This window comes from Urocitellus parryii, chromosome 9 (genome assembly GCF_045843805.1).
Source record: "Urocitellus parryii isolate mUroPar1 chromosome 9, mUroPar1.hap1, whole genome shotgun sequence".
NCBI classification, from domain to species: Eukaryota; Metazoa; Chordata; class Mammalia; order Rodentia; family Sciuridae; genus Urocitellus; species Urocitellus parryii.
Window position 1 is genome coordinate 84,751,471 of NC_135539.1, and position 14,459 is coordinate 84,765,929.

Here is a 14,459-nt window from a genome sequence, read left to right on the forward strand (position 1 = left end):
CAGAAAGGCCAGAGCCCTCTGAAAGATAGCTTTCCAGTGGACATGGTTTTAGAAGGTGTTTTTCATTCCCTAAGGAGTTTGGCAAATGACTTTCTTTTGGCTCAGTCCCACTTCAAAAATTGTTTATTCTGCTGCTGAAAATTCCATTTGTCCCAGGTCTTAAGGTGAAATTAAAATTCCATTTAGGGACTAACCATGCAGGCGTGGGATTTCAGCCTTCATTAGACAGAATTTTGTTGTTTGCTTTATTTCCTGACACCCTGGGCTCTCTTATTTTCAAAGCTGCTGTGAGGTAGCTGGAAGGAGCCAGGAGCCCTGCAGAGCAGCGTGCTGAGGTCTCAGCTGTGGTGTGCCACGTGGCAGAATTGCCCTCTCTGCCCACTGTGGAGTCTTGCCTACACCCAGACAGGATGTTCTCCAATGTCTGGGGAAGACAAGGAAGGAAAAGGATTCTTTTTTTGTTTTCTGATGACAAGCCTTTTCATTTATTCAAATTATAATTCCCTCCAAATATTTGTTATTCTGTTCCGATTTCCAAGAAACGAGTTCACAAAAGACCTTGTTCTGAGGTTTCTTCTTGTGCCCTCTCTTGATAAATGCTAGTCACCCATTAAGTCATGTGCAGCTTGCCAACCAATGTATTTTAACACAAGGCCAAGTGTGCAGCACCGGTGGCTGCTGGCCTGCTCTTCCCAGCAGATCCTGTGGGATAGGAAGCTTCAGAAGCAGCTTTATCCGTTGTTGAGTGACCTCAGTTGGGAGCCGAGCTCTCACCCTCCTGGTGTTTGGGGTCTCCCACGAGCGGCGTACAGACAACCATACAGAAACGCAGGGTGTGGCGTGGGTCTGGGCTCCTAGGCTCTGGGTCCAAATCCTAGTTCGACTGGCCGGCAGATCTGTGACCTGGGCACTTTACCTCCTGGCCTCAACTTCTGGGAGACTGGGTGTTTGATGCCTGGAGCACGCAGATCAGACCTGAGATGCACAAAGGGCTGCGTGAGCGTGAGGTGCCTGTTGTTGACATTAGCCATGACGGGGCACTGGGGTGGGGGAGAGCAATAGAGCCCAGGACAAGCAAGTCACACCCAGAGCAGAGGTCAGGCATCGTCCTAAGGAGGTGCTCTTACACTGAGACTGGGGGGACACGGGGTCCAGCAGGATCATGAGTGGAAAGAGAAATGAGGGCTGCACATACAGGATCCATGGTCCTGGTGATAGGGAGGTTGGGGCGTGTGGAGGATATGCACTGGAGGCCCAGGACTGGAGCCCAGAAAGCATGGCAGGGCGCTGGCAAGGGGGGGCCAGGAGATTGAGCCCAGGCCCTCGTGTATCGGGGGCCCTAGAGTCCTCGTCCAAGTGAGCCCCTGTGGTCAGTGCTGCTGTGTCTTGGGGAACATCTCTCCTGCTGGTCTGACCATGTGAAGTTGCCACTGTCACTCCAGTGGAGTATCCTGAGCCTCACAGGCTTGACAGCGCTTCCATGTTCTACCCTTAACAGGACGGGACCACCCTTCTCCTCAGCTAGAGGGTGCTCAGCAGTTTCTCCAAGCAGAGCAGGCTGTGGCATCTATAAGGGGCTTGGAGGTGTTTGGTAGCTGGGACAGGTGACAGTCTGGGATAGAGTTGGCTGGCTGCCTCCATACAGGAGGGTATCTGCAGAGACGTGACCAGCTGTTTCTCAGAGGCCTGAAGTGAGTCTGCTCCTCTCAGGAGCAAGGGTGGCCACGTCCAGAGTGTCTTCAAGAAGCTGTGACCCAGGGCCACTGTCAGGCTTGAATAGGAGTCAGTGTGTGTCTTGCTGGCCACATGTCACAACGGCTGCAGACACTGTCTTCTTGTTTACAAGAGCTGATTCTTTCTTATCGTTCACCCTCAGGAAGGTCTTGGAGACTGTGCCCAACTCACGGAGGCAGGTGCACAGTGTCACCTGCTCAGCACCACTGTCTAGTGGACAAAGCCCTGTGGGGACGCTGCCTCTGGTTCCCACAGCAGCAGCTTCCCCTTGCTTCCCCTTTCTTTCACTCTGTGGGTCTGTGCTCAAGAGGCAACAAGACACAGCCGTCCCCAGAATCAGGGCTCCCCTCCTCTCCCCTCCACCTGTCCCGGAGAGGTCAGTCTCATCCCCAGCTCCCCTCCTCCCGCAGTGCAGTCCCAATAGAGCACACCCCCAGTCCACGGGCACCATCTCCTCCATGTGTCCCGCCCACCTTGGGGCTCTGTAGGGGGTATCTAGCATGGAGGGACCTAACATAGCCTTCTTCCCTCTTGTGGTCCTTCTAGTACGAGGCGAGTGGACAATTCCAACACAAGACTGGCCGTCCAAATCGAAAGGGACCCAGGTAAGATCTTTCCTGCCCTCTTTTCAGGGTGGCTGTGTGTTGTTACATAGACAGCTCCTGGAAGGGGCATTGAGCACACTCTTATTGACCATGGAAGGGATCATGCCCATGGGGAAACTCTGCCAGCTGCAGAAAAGACTAAGCAAGAAGACAGTCATGTCTTTACTGGGCGTGGAGGTGCGTTCCTCTGTCCCTCAGATCCATGGGTGCTTGGTCAGTGCTGACCAGTGCTGCCGGATGTTCTGTTTTGTGTGTGGTCAGCATCACACACAGGCTCTAAACCTGATGTGAAGTGCAGACTATCTGACTGTCTTGCCACAGTCTATCTTATTTTTAACTCTACTATCTCTTCTTTCCTCTTAGCAGAATGCTGATTTTAACTGAGGTGGAGATACATACACACACACACACACACACACACACACACACACACACTGAAGATTGAACCCAGGGTCAATTTTCCCTGAGCTATGTCCCGAGCTATGTCCCTAGCCCTTTCCCTTTTTTCTTTTGAGACAGGGTCTCACTAAGTTGCTGAGGCTGACTTAAACTTACAATCCTTCTGTCTCAGCCTCCCCAGTCACTGGGACCTCAGATGTGTGCAGCTCCTGTGGATATTTTTATTGGTCTCACTCTCAAGGGGTGACTAGGACGTGTGGCTGGCTGTCACTGCTCAGCATCGTGATAGTGTTGGGCTGCATATTGCTCACCTGGAAAAAATCAAAATTTAGAAAACAGTGAGCTACTATTGTTTCACGTCATTGGAAAATTAAAAGTCATCTGGTCAGACCATCCCAAGTCAGGACCCTCTGTGTTTGAGCTGCATATAGATGATCAGTGTAACATTGGATCTGAAAGTACCTGGAGAGAACAGGCTTATTTTTTGTACAACTTTAAGTAAGAAGAAGCAGGGAGGAGGGGCAGAGACCCAGCTCTGGGGTGCAGCTGTGGGACTCCAACATCCCAGAATGTCCACAGCAGGCACAGGGGCAACTGCACAAGCACATCATGCTTTCAGTTAGTTTTAATTGTCGTTTCATCTGCTAACTATGTAGATGTGCGGTCAGTGTGTTCTAAGACAGTGCCCTGAGTTGAATATTTACTTTTGGTGGTTTTAATTATTTTATTTAGATGTCCAAACAGTTTGATACTTAAAGGCTCATTTTCTCCTTCAGGTCTTTCCTTTAAAAGTGCTAGAAACTGAAAGTAATCTTTAATTAGTGTCTGAGGATGCCTGCTGATTTATCAGGGAAAGTGGGGCCAGCAGAGGGACAAGCTGGCTTCTGTGTTCCCATGTGCAGAGTGGCAGGGAAGCTTTGTCAGGCTCCCAGCCAGCTCAGACCGCAGCCCTGTTCCCCCGTCAGCCACCGTCACCTTATAAATGCATCACTTTCAGTTCAGCCTTTAACTGTCTTGAATGCCCAGCAAGGACATTCACTACCCAGCAGCATCCCCACATAGACTTCCTAGAGACAGGGGTGCTCTTCCTTAGGCGGGTGCACTGGGCATCGTCACTGCCCAACCCGTCGTCCTGCTCGTGTCCACGCACAGAGCAGGGCACTCGGCTGACTGCAGTATTTACTCAACCTCCAAGAACCTGTCTCCACTCCAGGACACAACCAGAGTAAGCCTGACTCTTATTTCAGGTGTCTCCTCTTTGGGGCAACTCTCTGCCTCTCTGGCTTTCTGGAATTTCTTCCCCAAAGAAAAGCCACTCCAAAAACAGAAGCTCTTACTTTTCTCCCAGACTTCCAGCTGCTTCTCGTACCCACAAGACGAGGAAGACGGCCTAGTTTATCCAGTCTTCTCCTAAAAAAGCTTCTAGCCTCCTCTTGACAGATTCTAGAGGGGAGGGAAGGAGTTGGAGCCCAGCAGGGAGGATATGGGAAATGCACCGCGCTCACCCCCAAGCCTCAGCCTGCAGCCCTGGCCTGGCAGGGTGTTCCATCACCCACCTCCCTCCTGCCCCTTCCTTTCCTTACCCCACTCCCAGGTGTCACCATCTGCCAAGTTACAACACCTAGTAGCACTGACAGCACCGACCCGGGTGGGTGCAGAGCTAGAACACTCAGCCACAGCGGGGCGGGGCAGATGGGGCATGCAGAAGTGGCTGGGCCAGTGTGGAGGACAGCACCCTACCCAGGTCTCACCTTCACACAGCTCCTGCTTGTACACACAAAGCAAAAGCATTCCCACTGGCTTTACCCATAGTCGCCCTCAGGACACAGCCCTTCAGCTGACAAGTGGCTAAGTGAGCCACTGTGTGCCCAGCAGTACACCCAGCTGTGAAGCAGAGCAGACCTCCAAGGTACACAGCACAGGAGGTACACAGCATGGGGCAAAGCACTCGGTGCTTGAGCTGTGGTCATGCAGAGTGTTAGTGAGAGCCACCAGGAAGAAGGGATAACTGAATGCCAGTCCCACTGAAGGAGAGTTGGGGACCTGGTGACCACTACCTTGAATGGGAGTGTTCTGTGCAGGTTAGCCCGGGAGTCAGGGAACCACGTGGTGCTCACATGGTTCATGCTTTCCTCGGACTCGTGGAGATACCGGAAAGGAGGGATTTGCCCTCTATAAAGTGTTCCTAATTAAAATGTATATGCATACTTAAAACAAACTTAATATAATATAGCATAATATAATACAATACAATATATTAATATAATATAATATAATGATATGTATCATATAAAGCATAGAATTATATGTAAACATAGCTTGCATATAATGCTAGTGATAATTGTATTCATGTATGATAGCATATATATAAAAATGGGTGCTGTGTAGTGTCTGTAAATTGCACCTTAGTGAGGTTGATGGAACCAGTGTCCTGGAGGTGCCTGATGGGCATTTCCTTGAAACATTTCTCTAGGAGACCCTAGAAAATGCTCTGTGGCGTCACCTGTTGTTCAACGGGTATTTGGTTAGTTCCTATCATGAGTTGCAAATTCTTCCAGGACTGGGATATGAAAACAAGCAAATTCATATCTAGACTTCTCCTCACTGAAATTGTGGTGCAGACAAGAAATTAGACACTAATTGAGTAACCGAAAACCATGTACACACAAAGCAAAAGCACAGGCATGTCAGAGCAGCAGGCCGCAGTGCAAGAGGATTGTCCTGAAGTGATTGGGCTGAGGTCTGAGGAGAGAGCCACAGCTGATAAGCCAGAGTGGGTGCCAGGGCAGTCCAGGCAGGGCTATGTCCCCCCAGGTCCAGGTGGGAGGGGAGAGTCCCCCAGCTGGAAGTTTCATGTTGCTGGGTACAAGGGCAAGGACAGAGACAAAGACCAGACCACAGTGACTTGTGTGGCCCTGGGAGTGAGCCTTCTCAGGACAGTCCTAGCTCTTTCCTGTGAATGATGAAGTTCACAGGCCAGGCTGAGAAGTCCTATCCATCTTAAGAGCATTGAGAAGGCACAGGAATGGGCTGAAGGGGTCCTGGGAATCATGCTGTGCTCTTCAATTGGAAAAGCTAGTTCTGCTGCAGGATTGGGATGGGATAGCAGGTCCCTGGAATAAACAGAGGCTGCCCACAGCAGAAATATTGGTAGTTTGACTGAGCTAGGGGTATCAGAGATGGAGAAGCATACAAAGATTCAAATAGTATTTAAAGAGGATGAAACAGAGGAGTGAAAAGAAGTGTGGTCATGGCTAACTGGGTGGTGGTGCCAGCCACTCAGATGGGAACGTGGACAAGGGGTGCCCACGTGTACACGTGGAAGCTGAGCAGCACTGGAGACACACAGAGAAGGTGTTGAGTACAACGGGGTGCACAGCCTGGAACTCAGAGACCTCAGCGGAGATAGGAATCTGTAGGGCACTGGCCTCTAGATGGCAGTTCCATCCTTGGTGTGGAACCGACTGCCTCAGAGAAGCTAGAGGAGTAATAATATCCCTTACATCCACTGAGGGGGTGAAGAGCAGGTCTTCGAGGTGTACAGGGAGTCCGCCTTATTCCAGGGACAGGCCCTTTTCCCAGGTCCAAACGCTCCATGAGCACTCACCTGCTGTGTTCCTGTCTGCCTGTAGGGAGCGATGACAACAACCTCAATTCCATCTTCTATGAGCACTTGACAAGGACCCTGCAGGAGTCCCTCTGTGGAGACCTCCTTCTTGGTCGTTGGGGCAACTACAGCTCCGGAGATTGCTTCATTTTGGCTTCAGATGACCTCAATGCTTTTGTGCACCTGATTGAGATTGGAAATGGGCTTGTCACCTTTCAACTTCGAGGACTGGAATTCCGAGGTATGACTCCTTCACTGTGGGTGGTGTTGGCACTCGGTGCTTGAGCTGTGGTCATGCAGAGTGTTAGTGAGAGGCCACCAGGAAGAAGGGATAACTGAATGCCAGTCCCACTGAAGGAGAGTTGGGGACCTGGTGACCACTACCTTGAATGGGAGTGTTCTGTGCAGGTTAGCCCGGGAGTCAGGGGACAATGAACTGAAACTTAACCATGCCTATACCTGGGGATGAGCAAAGTGGAGCCCTGGGTCTGTCCTGGGGAGAACCCAGAAGCACCGGGTGGAGGTGGGCACCCCTGGCTGCAGGTCATCAGCTGGACCTGTGGTAGAACCTGATGCTGCCAGTCGCAGGGGCCGGGGCTGTCTTGCATCAGCCAACTCATTGGAGCAGGGCTGTCACAGGGCTGTCTTCCGCAGAGGGAGAGTGACGATAAGAACAGCTACCACAGAGTGAGGTGTGATTCTGAGGATTTAATGTCAGTGAGGGCAGCACATGCATGGTCATTGCTTTGTGGTTACCATGTCTCCCTGGCTCCTGAGTGTGACCCTGGGAGCTGGAGCAGGTGGTGGAGCAGGAGGGGTAGCAGCCGACACACTTACCGCAGCAAGTGCTAGGAAGGAAGGAAGTTGAGGTGGGATGGAAGGCTGCTGCAGAGGGTGAGGGTGAGGTGGAGGAGAGCGGGGAAGCATGCCCAAGGTACGGACTAACACGTATTGAATGTGTGCATTGGGCAGCACCAGGAGAACAAGGGCCTGGAGCTGACCAGCACAGGGGCCGCAGGGACACCAGGGGCAGCTGGAGGCGGGCAATGGGCCATCTCGCAGCCAGGGCCTGGGAACCATGAGGGATGCTGCAGGGGGGAGAGGCTGGACCCCTTTACGCTCTGGAAATGCTTGCTGGCTGCCCGTAGGATGTCCAGGGAAGCCAAAGAGAGAGCAGGACATGGGAGGCTGCTCAGGACTGCACCACTGTCCCCCAAGCCTGAGAGGAGGGCAGGGAGAGCTGAGACACCAGGAGGTGGACACAGCAGAACTGAACGCTGGGGTGCAGAAGAGGGGGCAGTGCACCCCCAATTTCTAGATGGAGTGTCTCCATGGCAGAGGGGTAGCGTTTTTGCTGCTGTGACTAAAAGACCTCATTAGAGGAGGAAATGTCTGTTTGGGGGCTCATGGTTTCAGAGGTCTCAGTCCATAGACAGCCAGCTCCATTCTTGGTGCTTGAGGTGAGGCAGGACATCATGGTGGAAGAGTGTGGCAGAGGGAAGTGGCCCATATGATGTTCAGGAGGCAGAGACTAAGGTCAGCTCTTGAAATACATACCCCGAAGCCACGCCCCCATGCCCACCTCCTCCAGCCACAGCCCACCCATCTTCAGTCACCACCCAGTGACTCCCATCAGGGGATTCATGCACTGATTGGGTTGAGGCTTTCACAACCCAATCATTTCTCCTCTGAACCTTCTTGCACTGTCTCACACAGGAGCTTTGGGGACACCTCACATCCAAATCATAACAATCCCTAAATAAATTTGTATGAAAGACAATTTTTGTTCCAAAATTGGTCTGTTCAGGTGTGCATTCTGTGCATCTGTGAGCCTCAGGCATCGGAGGAGGGGGCTGGGTTGAGGGCTATCAGGCCGGGGGCAGTGGTCAAACTCAAGGTGCGGCAGAATCCCAGAAGCTGGGATGCCCCCAAGTCTGGGCAGGTGCCAGGGAGTGGAAGAGGCAAAATGTCTCCCATGTGTATGCCACAGATTTCCCTCTAAGTTGGATTCCTGGAATCCAAGGGAAGAACTTTGAAAGCCGACCTCACTGAATATGAATTGTAATTTCTATCACAAATCCTTGCCTTTTTCAGCCTCATTAGCCCACTTGACAAGTCTCCAAGTTTAAAGGTCCAAAGCTAATTAGATGCCAAAGTTCACAGAACCTCTCTGTCTTCCAGCCCCTGTCCCACTCAGTCCCTCTTGACCTGTCATAGTAAACGCCTGGTCTGCCTCCGGCAGTTTCCTCTGGCAGCTCAGCCTCTGCAGGACTGAGCCTCAGAGCCATGGCAGCCTGCTCCCCACCATCGTGAGGTTTGGCCTCTCCCTTGTGGTCACGAATTGGCTGCATTCAGCCTGCAGATGAGCCAGCTGGAGGGCCCAAGGTGCCATATCCAGGGCTGACTGCCACCTTGGGTCTCCTCCACAAGGTACTGGCCTGGGTGTCTGGGAATTCCAGGAGGGAACAGGGGACACTGCAGGGCCTCCTGAGGCCCAGCCTCTGGAACAGGTGCACCTTTGTGCCACATTCCAGTGGTCAGTCATTCCCAGGGACAGCTTAGGTCCAGGCGGGGAACGTCCCTGTCTCATTGCCCTGTGGTGTGTGGCAGGAGGCATGTTCCCATGGGCTGTGGCAGCAGCACACCACACTCCCTGGGTTCCCTCAGATAGGATGGGAGGAGGCAGTGGTCATGTTGGGCGAGACTGCCGGTCTCTGCCATGGCTGGTTGATCTGTCTTCTTCCACCCAACCACTGAAAGGACTGTCCCCTGGCTACAGGGCCACTTTGGCACAGTAATGATGTTTTAAGGTAAAGAGCCAGAGAAACCACCCCAATCCCACTCGCTCTCGTGCAGGATGTTTTCTTTGACCTAGTTCTAGACTCATGGTGGAACGTGGGGACTTTAAAAAGCACGTAGTGGGCTGTGGCTGTGGCTCAGTGGTAGGGCGCTCATCTCTCATGCCTGAGGCACTGGGTTTGATCCTCAGCACCACATTAAAAAAAATAGATAAAGATATTGTATCCATCTACAAATTAAAAAAAAAAAAGCCTGTGGCTTGACAAGATCTAAAGCGTGCCTTGGTTGCAGGAGAGTCCAGTTGACCCGGAATGACTGCTCTGCTTTGTCTGCAGTATGGACTCCAGCATTCCCATGGGGCTCTGTTGACTTGGCCTCCTTGGACATTGTTCCAAGTTTCCTTTTCCACATTTTGCTTTTCTTTTGAATTCCCTATGTCCCCAAATAGCAGGCTTTATTTTGGTAGAATTTAATCTATTTCAGCACAGCCCGAGGCAGTCGGAGTATAGAAGGGAAGCCTGCTTAGAGGAGCCAGCAGGAACGAGCCTCCCTGGCTCTCTCTCTGCTTCTCCTGTTTTCCTTTTGTGGTGCTGGAGATGGAGCCAGGACCTCGCACACACCAGGCAAGCGCTCTGCCATTGACCTGTATCCCAGGCCCTGACTGTGTCTCAAGAAGTAAAAAATACGCCCTAGAGAAAGGCCCATTCCTGAGGCAGTGGGCCAAGAAAGTCCCCTTGTCTTCCTCCCCTTGGTGACGCACACTGTCAGTAGGAGTGGTTAGCCACAGCTAAGGAAATCAGCTCTCATTGACTTTAGCAGAAGGGTTTGCCGGGTGTTATGTCAAAGGACACGGACTTGGGAGCAGGTTGGCAAAGCCGGCTGGGCAGCCACTGGGCAAATGCCATGTCTAGAACCACACCGCCGCTGGGAAGGGTCACATCTACACCAGTGGAACCAGGCCCTACCCTCACATCATCAGCACCATGAGCCCGGGACACCGGATACTGCTGTTCCCAGAATGTGGATGGAAGAACCTTCCCTGCCGCCACCTCCTTCCAGAATGTGATTCTGGTGACCTGGCCTCTCTGGGTTTCGAGCTCATGAGGCACAGTCTGGAGTGAGTGTGTCAGACTGACAAAGCCAAGGTCACACATATGCCTTGTGGGTACACAGGAGACTTTCGGTTCTCGCCATAGCAGATGGCCATCCCCTCTCACCAAGACGTACCCACGAGTCCATGGACTGAACATGCTGGCTGCTGTCACGGTAGTGTCTGAATCCAAAGACAGGTAGATTATTGCTTTGCATTTTGCATGGAGTCCAGTCAGAGAGTGACCATGGTCAGGAAGGGCATGGTCCATTCCACCCCAGCAGAGATCCTGGCCAATGGAGGCTCCGCCCGTTTCTTAGTGCTGTGCTTCCAAGGCCGTCTCACATGTTAGTGCTGAGCTCACAGAAACCAGAGGACTGAATGGAAGACGTATAGGCCAGGCTTAAACCACGGATATCACATTTTCATCTACGTTCTGTTGTCCTCAGGGAATTGATGGGCTGGGGAACGCTTTTCAACTGAGCACCCAGGAGAAATAGCAAAAGGCTTTGGGGAACCACTGCGGCACTGTGCACGGTTTCCCAAACATGGCCTGGAAGCTTAGATCTTGGGCAGCCCAAAGGAAAAACCCGGTCCACGGCATATCCTGCTTGGATTCGCTAATGCTGTAGTGAGTAATTAACATGGACTCAACATCAAGAACAACATCTTTTTAGTCCACGTATTTCAGAATAGAGATAAAGTCTTTTCTTGTTAGCCTAAGAAATCAGGTGTGTAGTCCTGCTGCCCTTGGGTTCTCCCGTGTTACCTGCCTCCAACTGGCTGTGGAACCACTAGGGGGAATGTCATGGTTAATCATCAGCTTTGACTCTAAGCCCAGGTGACAAGCCACATGAGAAGGCCAACAGGCTGAGGGCACCAAGTTCAAAGTTTTTCAAAAGGAATGGAGTCCATTGGATGATAACCCCAGTTGACCATCTCGAGTGGGTGGACACAGCAAGGTGGAAGCGACAATCTCTTCATTGTGTTTCTGTCCTTTAGCCAGTCAGGCCCCTGTGTGGAGGGAGAACCCCTCTCTAAGCAGAGGGTGAGAATGAATGGGCCCTCACAGCTGCCACAACAGGCCAAGTGACTGAAGATGCTGGGTGAAGAGCTGAGGACCAAGGACAGGAGCAAAGAGCCAGAGGCGTAGGAGGGCCTCTTACCAGATGCCTGTGCACTCTGGGCCAGGAGAGCACAGGTCTGAAGGTGACAACACAGTCCCCTGGTCACCTGGCCCCTGGGAAGGCAACCCAGGAGACCAGGAATCTGCTGCCAGTCAGCAGTGGAGCCCCCAAGCCCCAGGCCTCTGTTTTTTGACCAGAGCCTCTCCCCCTGGCCACTTGTCTCCTTTCATTCTTTCTTTTGAGTATTGACTTGAAATTTGTACCATAGTATTTATTTGGTTCACAAAACACTGCGTACCCACAGTACAATCCTGTCAGAGAATCCCAGGTGTCATGGCCTCACAGAGCCTGGATTTCTGCCTCCCAGCCTTGGTGGGATCCCTGATTCCTCTCCAGCTCTGTAGCCTGTCGGTCCCAGAGTCAGAAAAGTTGCCCCTGCTTGATGTCCCTGGGGCAGCTGGAGTCTCCCCCTGCCTCAGTTGGAGTATAACCCCTCCCTGGGGAGCAGGTGCTGTTGGAGACCACCCAGGGCTTGAGCCACGCCTGGTGTCAAAGAGGAGTGAAGCAGGCCCTGATGAGGTCCTTGCTCACAGTGCAGGCAGGTGGATGAGGGGACCACACAGGAGGGGAGGGCAGGGAACCTGGAAGTGGAGCATGTTGCTGGGCGGCACGGGGAGCTCACCAGTGAGTGGTCACAGTTCACAGAGACTGCTGAGATCTGTGTGGTCTTCTGGCCACACTTGTCTTCATGGGTGCAACCCTGGGAGGACAAGGCTGGTCACCTAGTGTGGGGGTCAAGCCAAGTGGCACTATGAACTGAGAGACAGACAGGGGCTAGGGATGTGTGCCGGGGTGTGATCACAGCCGCAGCACAGCACTTGGCCACGGAGCACCAGCTGAGACCACCCCGGGGTGGGAAGAGACCCAGTGGCAGGTCCCAGGAACTGTGGGCCAGGAAGAGGACAGAAACCACTGAAGTCAGGATGCCATAGGAAAAGAGCTGGAAATGTGGAGGGGTTCTAAGGCTAACGGGTGGTGTCCAAGTCCAGGGTCCTCTGGGGAGGCAGGATGGAGGGAGAGAGGGAGGGAGAAGGGGAGGGAAAAGACTAGCTAAATAACAAAATAATAGGGAAGAAGAAGTCCACCATGTTTCAGAAAATCCATTGGGTTGTTGAAATTTTTAAAAAGTTGGTTTTACCAGAATGTGGTCCTAAAGGTTAGTGTGGTCCCCTCTGTGGAACACTTCCAGCCGCTCGGCCCCAGCAGCCAGGGAACCTGTGCAGCTCCTGCAGGAGGGACATTGAGAGCAGAGTCCCAGCTCTCAGGATGCACAGCACCCCTCAGCCTGGAAAGCTCCGACCCCGGATCTGCCCTTGTCTGTGTGAGGTGATGTCAGCCGTCTCTGTAGGCTAACACCCCAGAATCACAGGCCTGGGGTTCGAAATTCCATGTAACCTCATCTTACCTACATCTGATGCAACCTGACCAGGGCTCTCCTGCTCATCTTGGAACTATCTAGAATCCTCTCTTCTCTGTGGCAACTTTCAGATCATCATGGAGTCCCTGGTTCTTAAGTCCACATAGCACGAGGAATCTGTTCAGTCCCTGGCTCCAAACCTTACTGTCAAATACGCTCTCCATTCCAAACTCCTAAGCGCGCTTCTCTTCATTTCAAATTACGGGACCTGTTGACAGGTGAGACTAGGCCAGACTGTCTGCATAGCAAGTCTGGGAAGAAGGTGGACTTCCCGTGGGATGTGAAGCAGTCTGCACTGGAAGGTTCTTGGAGAAGGGAGCCTGGAGGGACCCCACAGGGAGAAGAGTGGAGAGTGCTGGTTTGTCTCACCTGCCCATGGGTCAAGAGTGGGCAGTCACACTGGTCCCAGACAGGGTGACAGTGCAATGCACACCAACATGCCGTGCTGTGCTTCTAAGATGCCCAGTGAGGACCAATGACTTGGTTGATTTCATTGTTTTCTATGAACTGGTAAAAAAAAGTAGGAAGATTTTACTCGTGATTCATCAAGTCTCATTAGACAGTGTGTAATAAAAGAAAAGTACTCATCTGAAATTCTAAGAATTTGAATTCTGTCCACAGGAAAGTCTCCTTTGAGAGCCCATGTTCTCATTCATAGAAGGGGAAATTGCATCTGCATAGCCAGGTTGCCCTGTGCATTAAATGAGGTGCCAAGACATCACTGTTTATTTGACAAGTTGACAAATGTCATATAAATAGATGCTGTTGTGAAATAAAAATTCTTGGAGAAAAACAGTGCTGTGTGATTTAAATGTATTACAGCAGGTTTAAAATCTAGTTTGTGGAATGGATCATAGGGAAAATTTTATTCCTATGGGCAGATCTTAAAGCAAAATGAGGATCCATGGGGTATGAAATCATAATAAAAAAATCTCTGCTCTGCTCACCAGAGCAAACAAGTTATGAATTATTCTAACAGGCTTCGTCTTGCTCCTATACTGCACTCCAGACCACACACTTCCCCCGGGTTCTCAAGGTCATATTTAAGACTCCACTGTTGCAAAAGGACAGGAACTGGATCTCGGCAAGACACCGCTCACAGAAGCAATGCAGGACAAGCCTGTCCTGACCTTGTTCCACGACCTTGACCATGGCACTGCACTGATGGTGCCAATTTCCCCATCATTAAGGCTGGATTAATTTCAAGAACACAATTATTGAGTAGGTGCTGAGCAATTAGGAACAGGAGCACCAGGCAGCTGTGAGCTGGCCATGATGATGGCAACTGTGTGGCCAGCAATGGAGAGATGGCTGTCCCAGGCAGGACCCGCAGGGAGGAGCTCAGCTTCCTGTTCCCTGCCCTGGTGGCTTCGGGAGGCTGCAGGCTCTGGAAAGTTAGTCTGCTTGTGCAGGGGAAGCTCAGCGTTTGAGCATCACGATGGAATGTTGGTGAGGTCACAGGAGGATCGCGGCTTGGCAGACTTCAGTGAGTAAATAAAACCATGTCTGCCTGCCCTGGAGCCTCACTGACAGGAATTCCAATTCTTAAAAAAATGGAGTAAAAAGTTTTAAGTACATCATTTTATAATAAAATAGGTAGAAAAATAAATCCTGTAAGACA

General features: G+C 51.7%; 1 protein-coding gene across 3 annotated transcripts in view; it reads left to right on the forward strand.

The window, feature by feature from the left end:
* Nucleotides 1-14,459, forward strand: part of Pcnx2 (pecanex 2) — a 175,663-nt gene that overhangs the window by 124,264 nt on the left and 36,940 nt on the right. For all 3 annotated transcript variants that reach the window (XM_026412957.2, XM_026412947.2, XM_077802720.1), the window contains 2 exons: nt 2,281-2,339; nt 6,371-6,586. In XM_026412957.2, the coding sequence (XP_026268742.2) occupies nt 2,281-2,339; nt 6,371-6,586 (275 nt within the window). The remainder of the gene's footprint in view (nt 1-2,280; nt 2,340-6,370; nt 6,587-14,459) is intronic.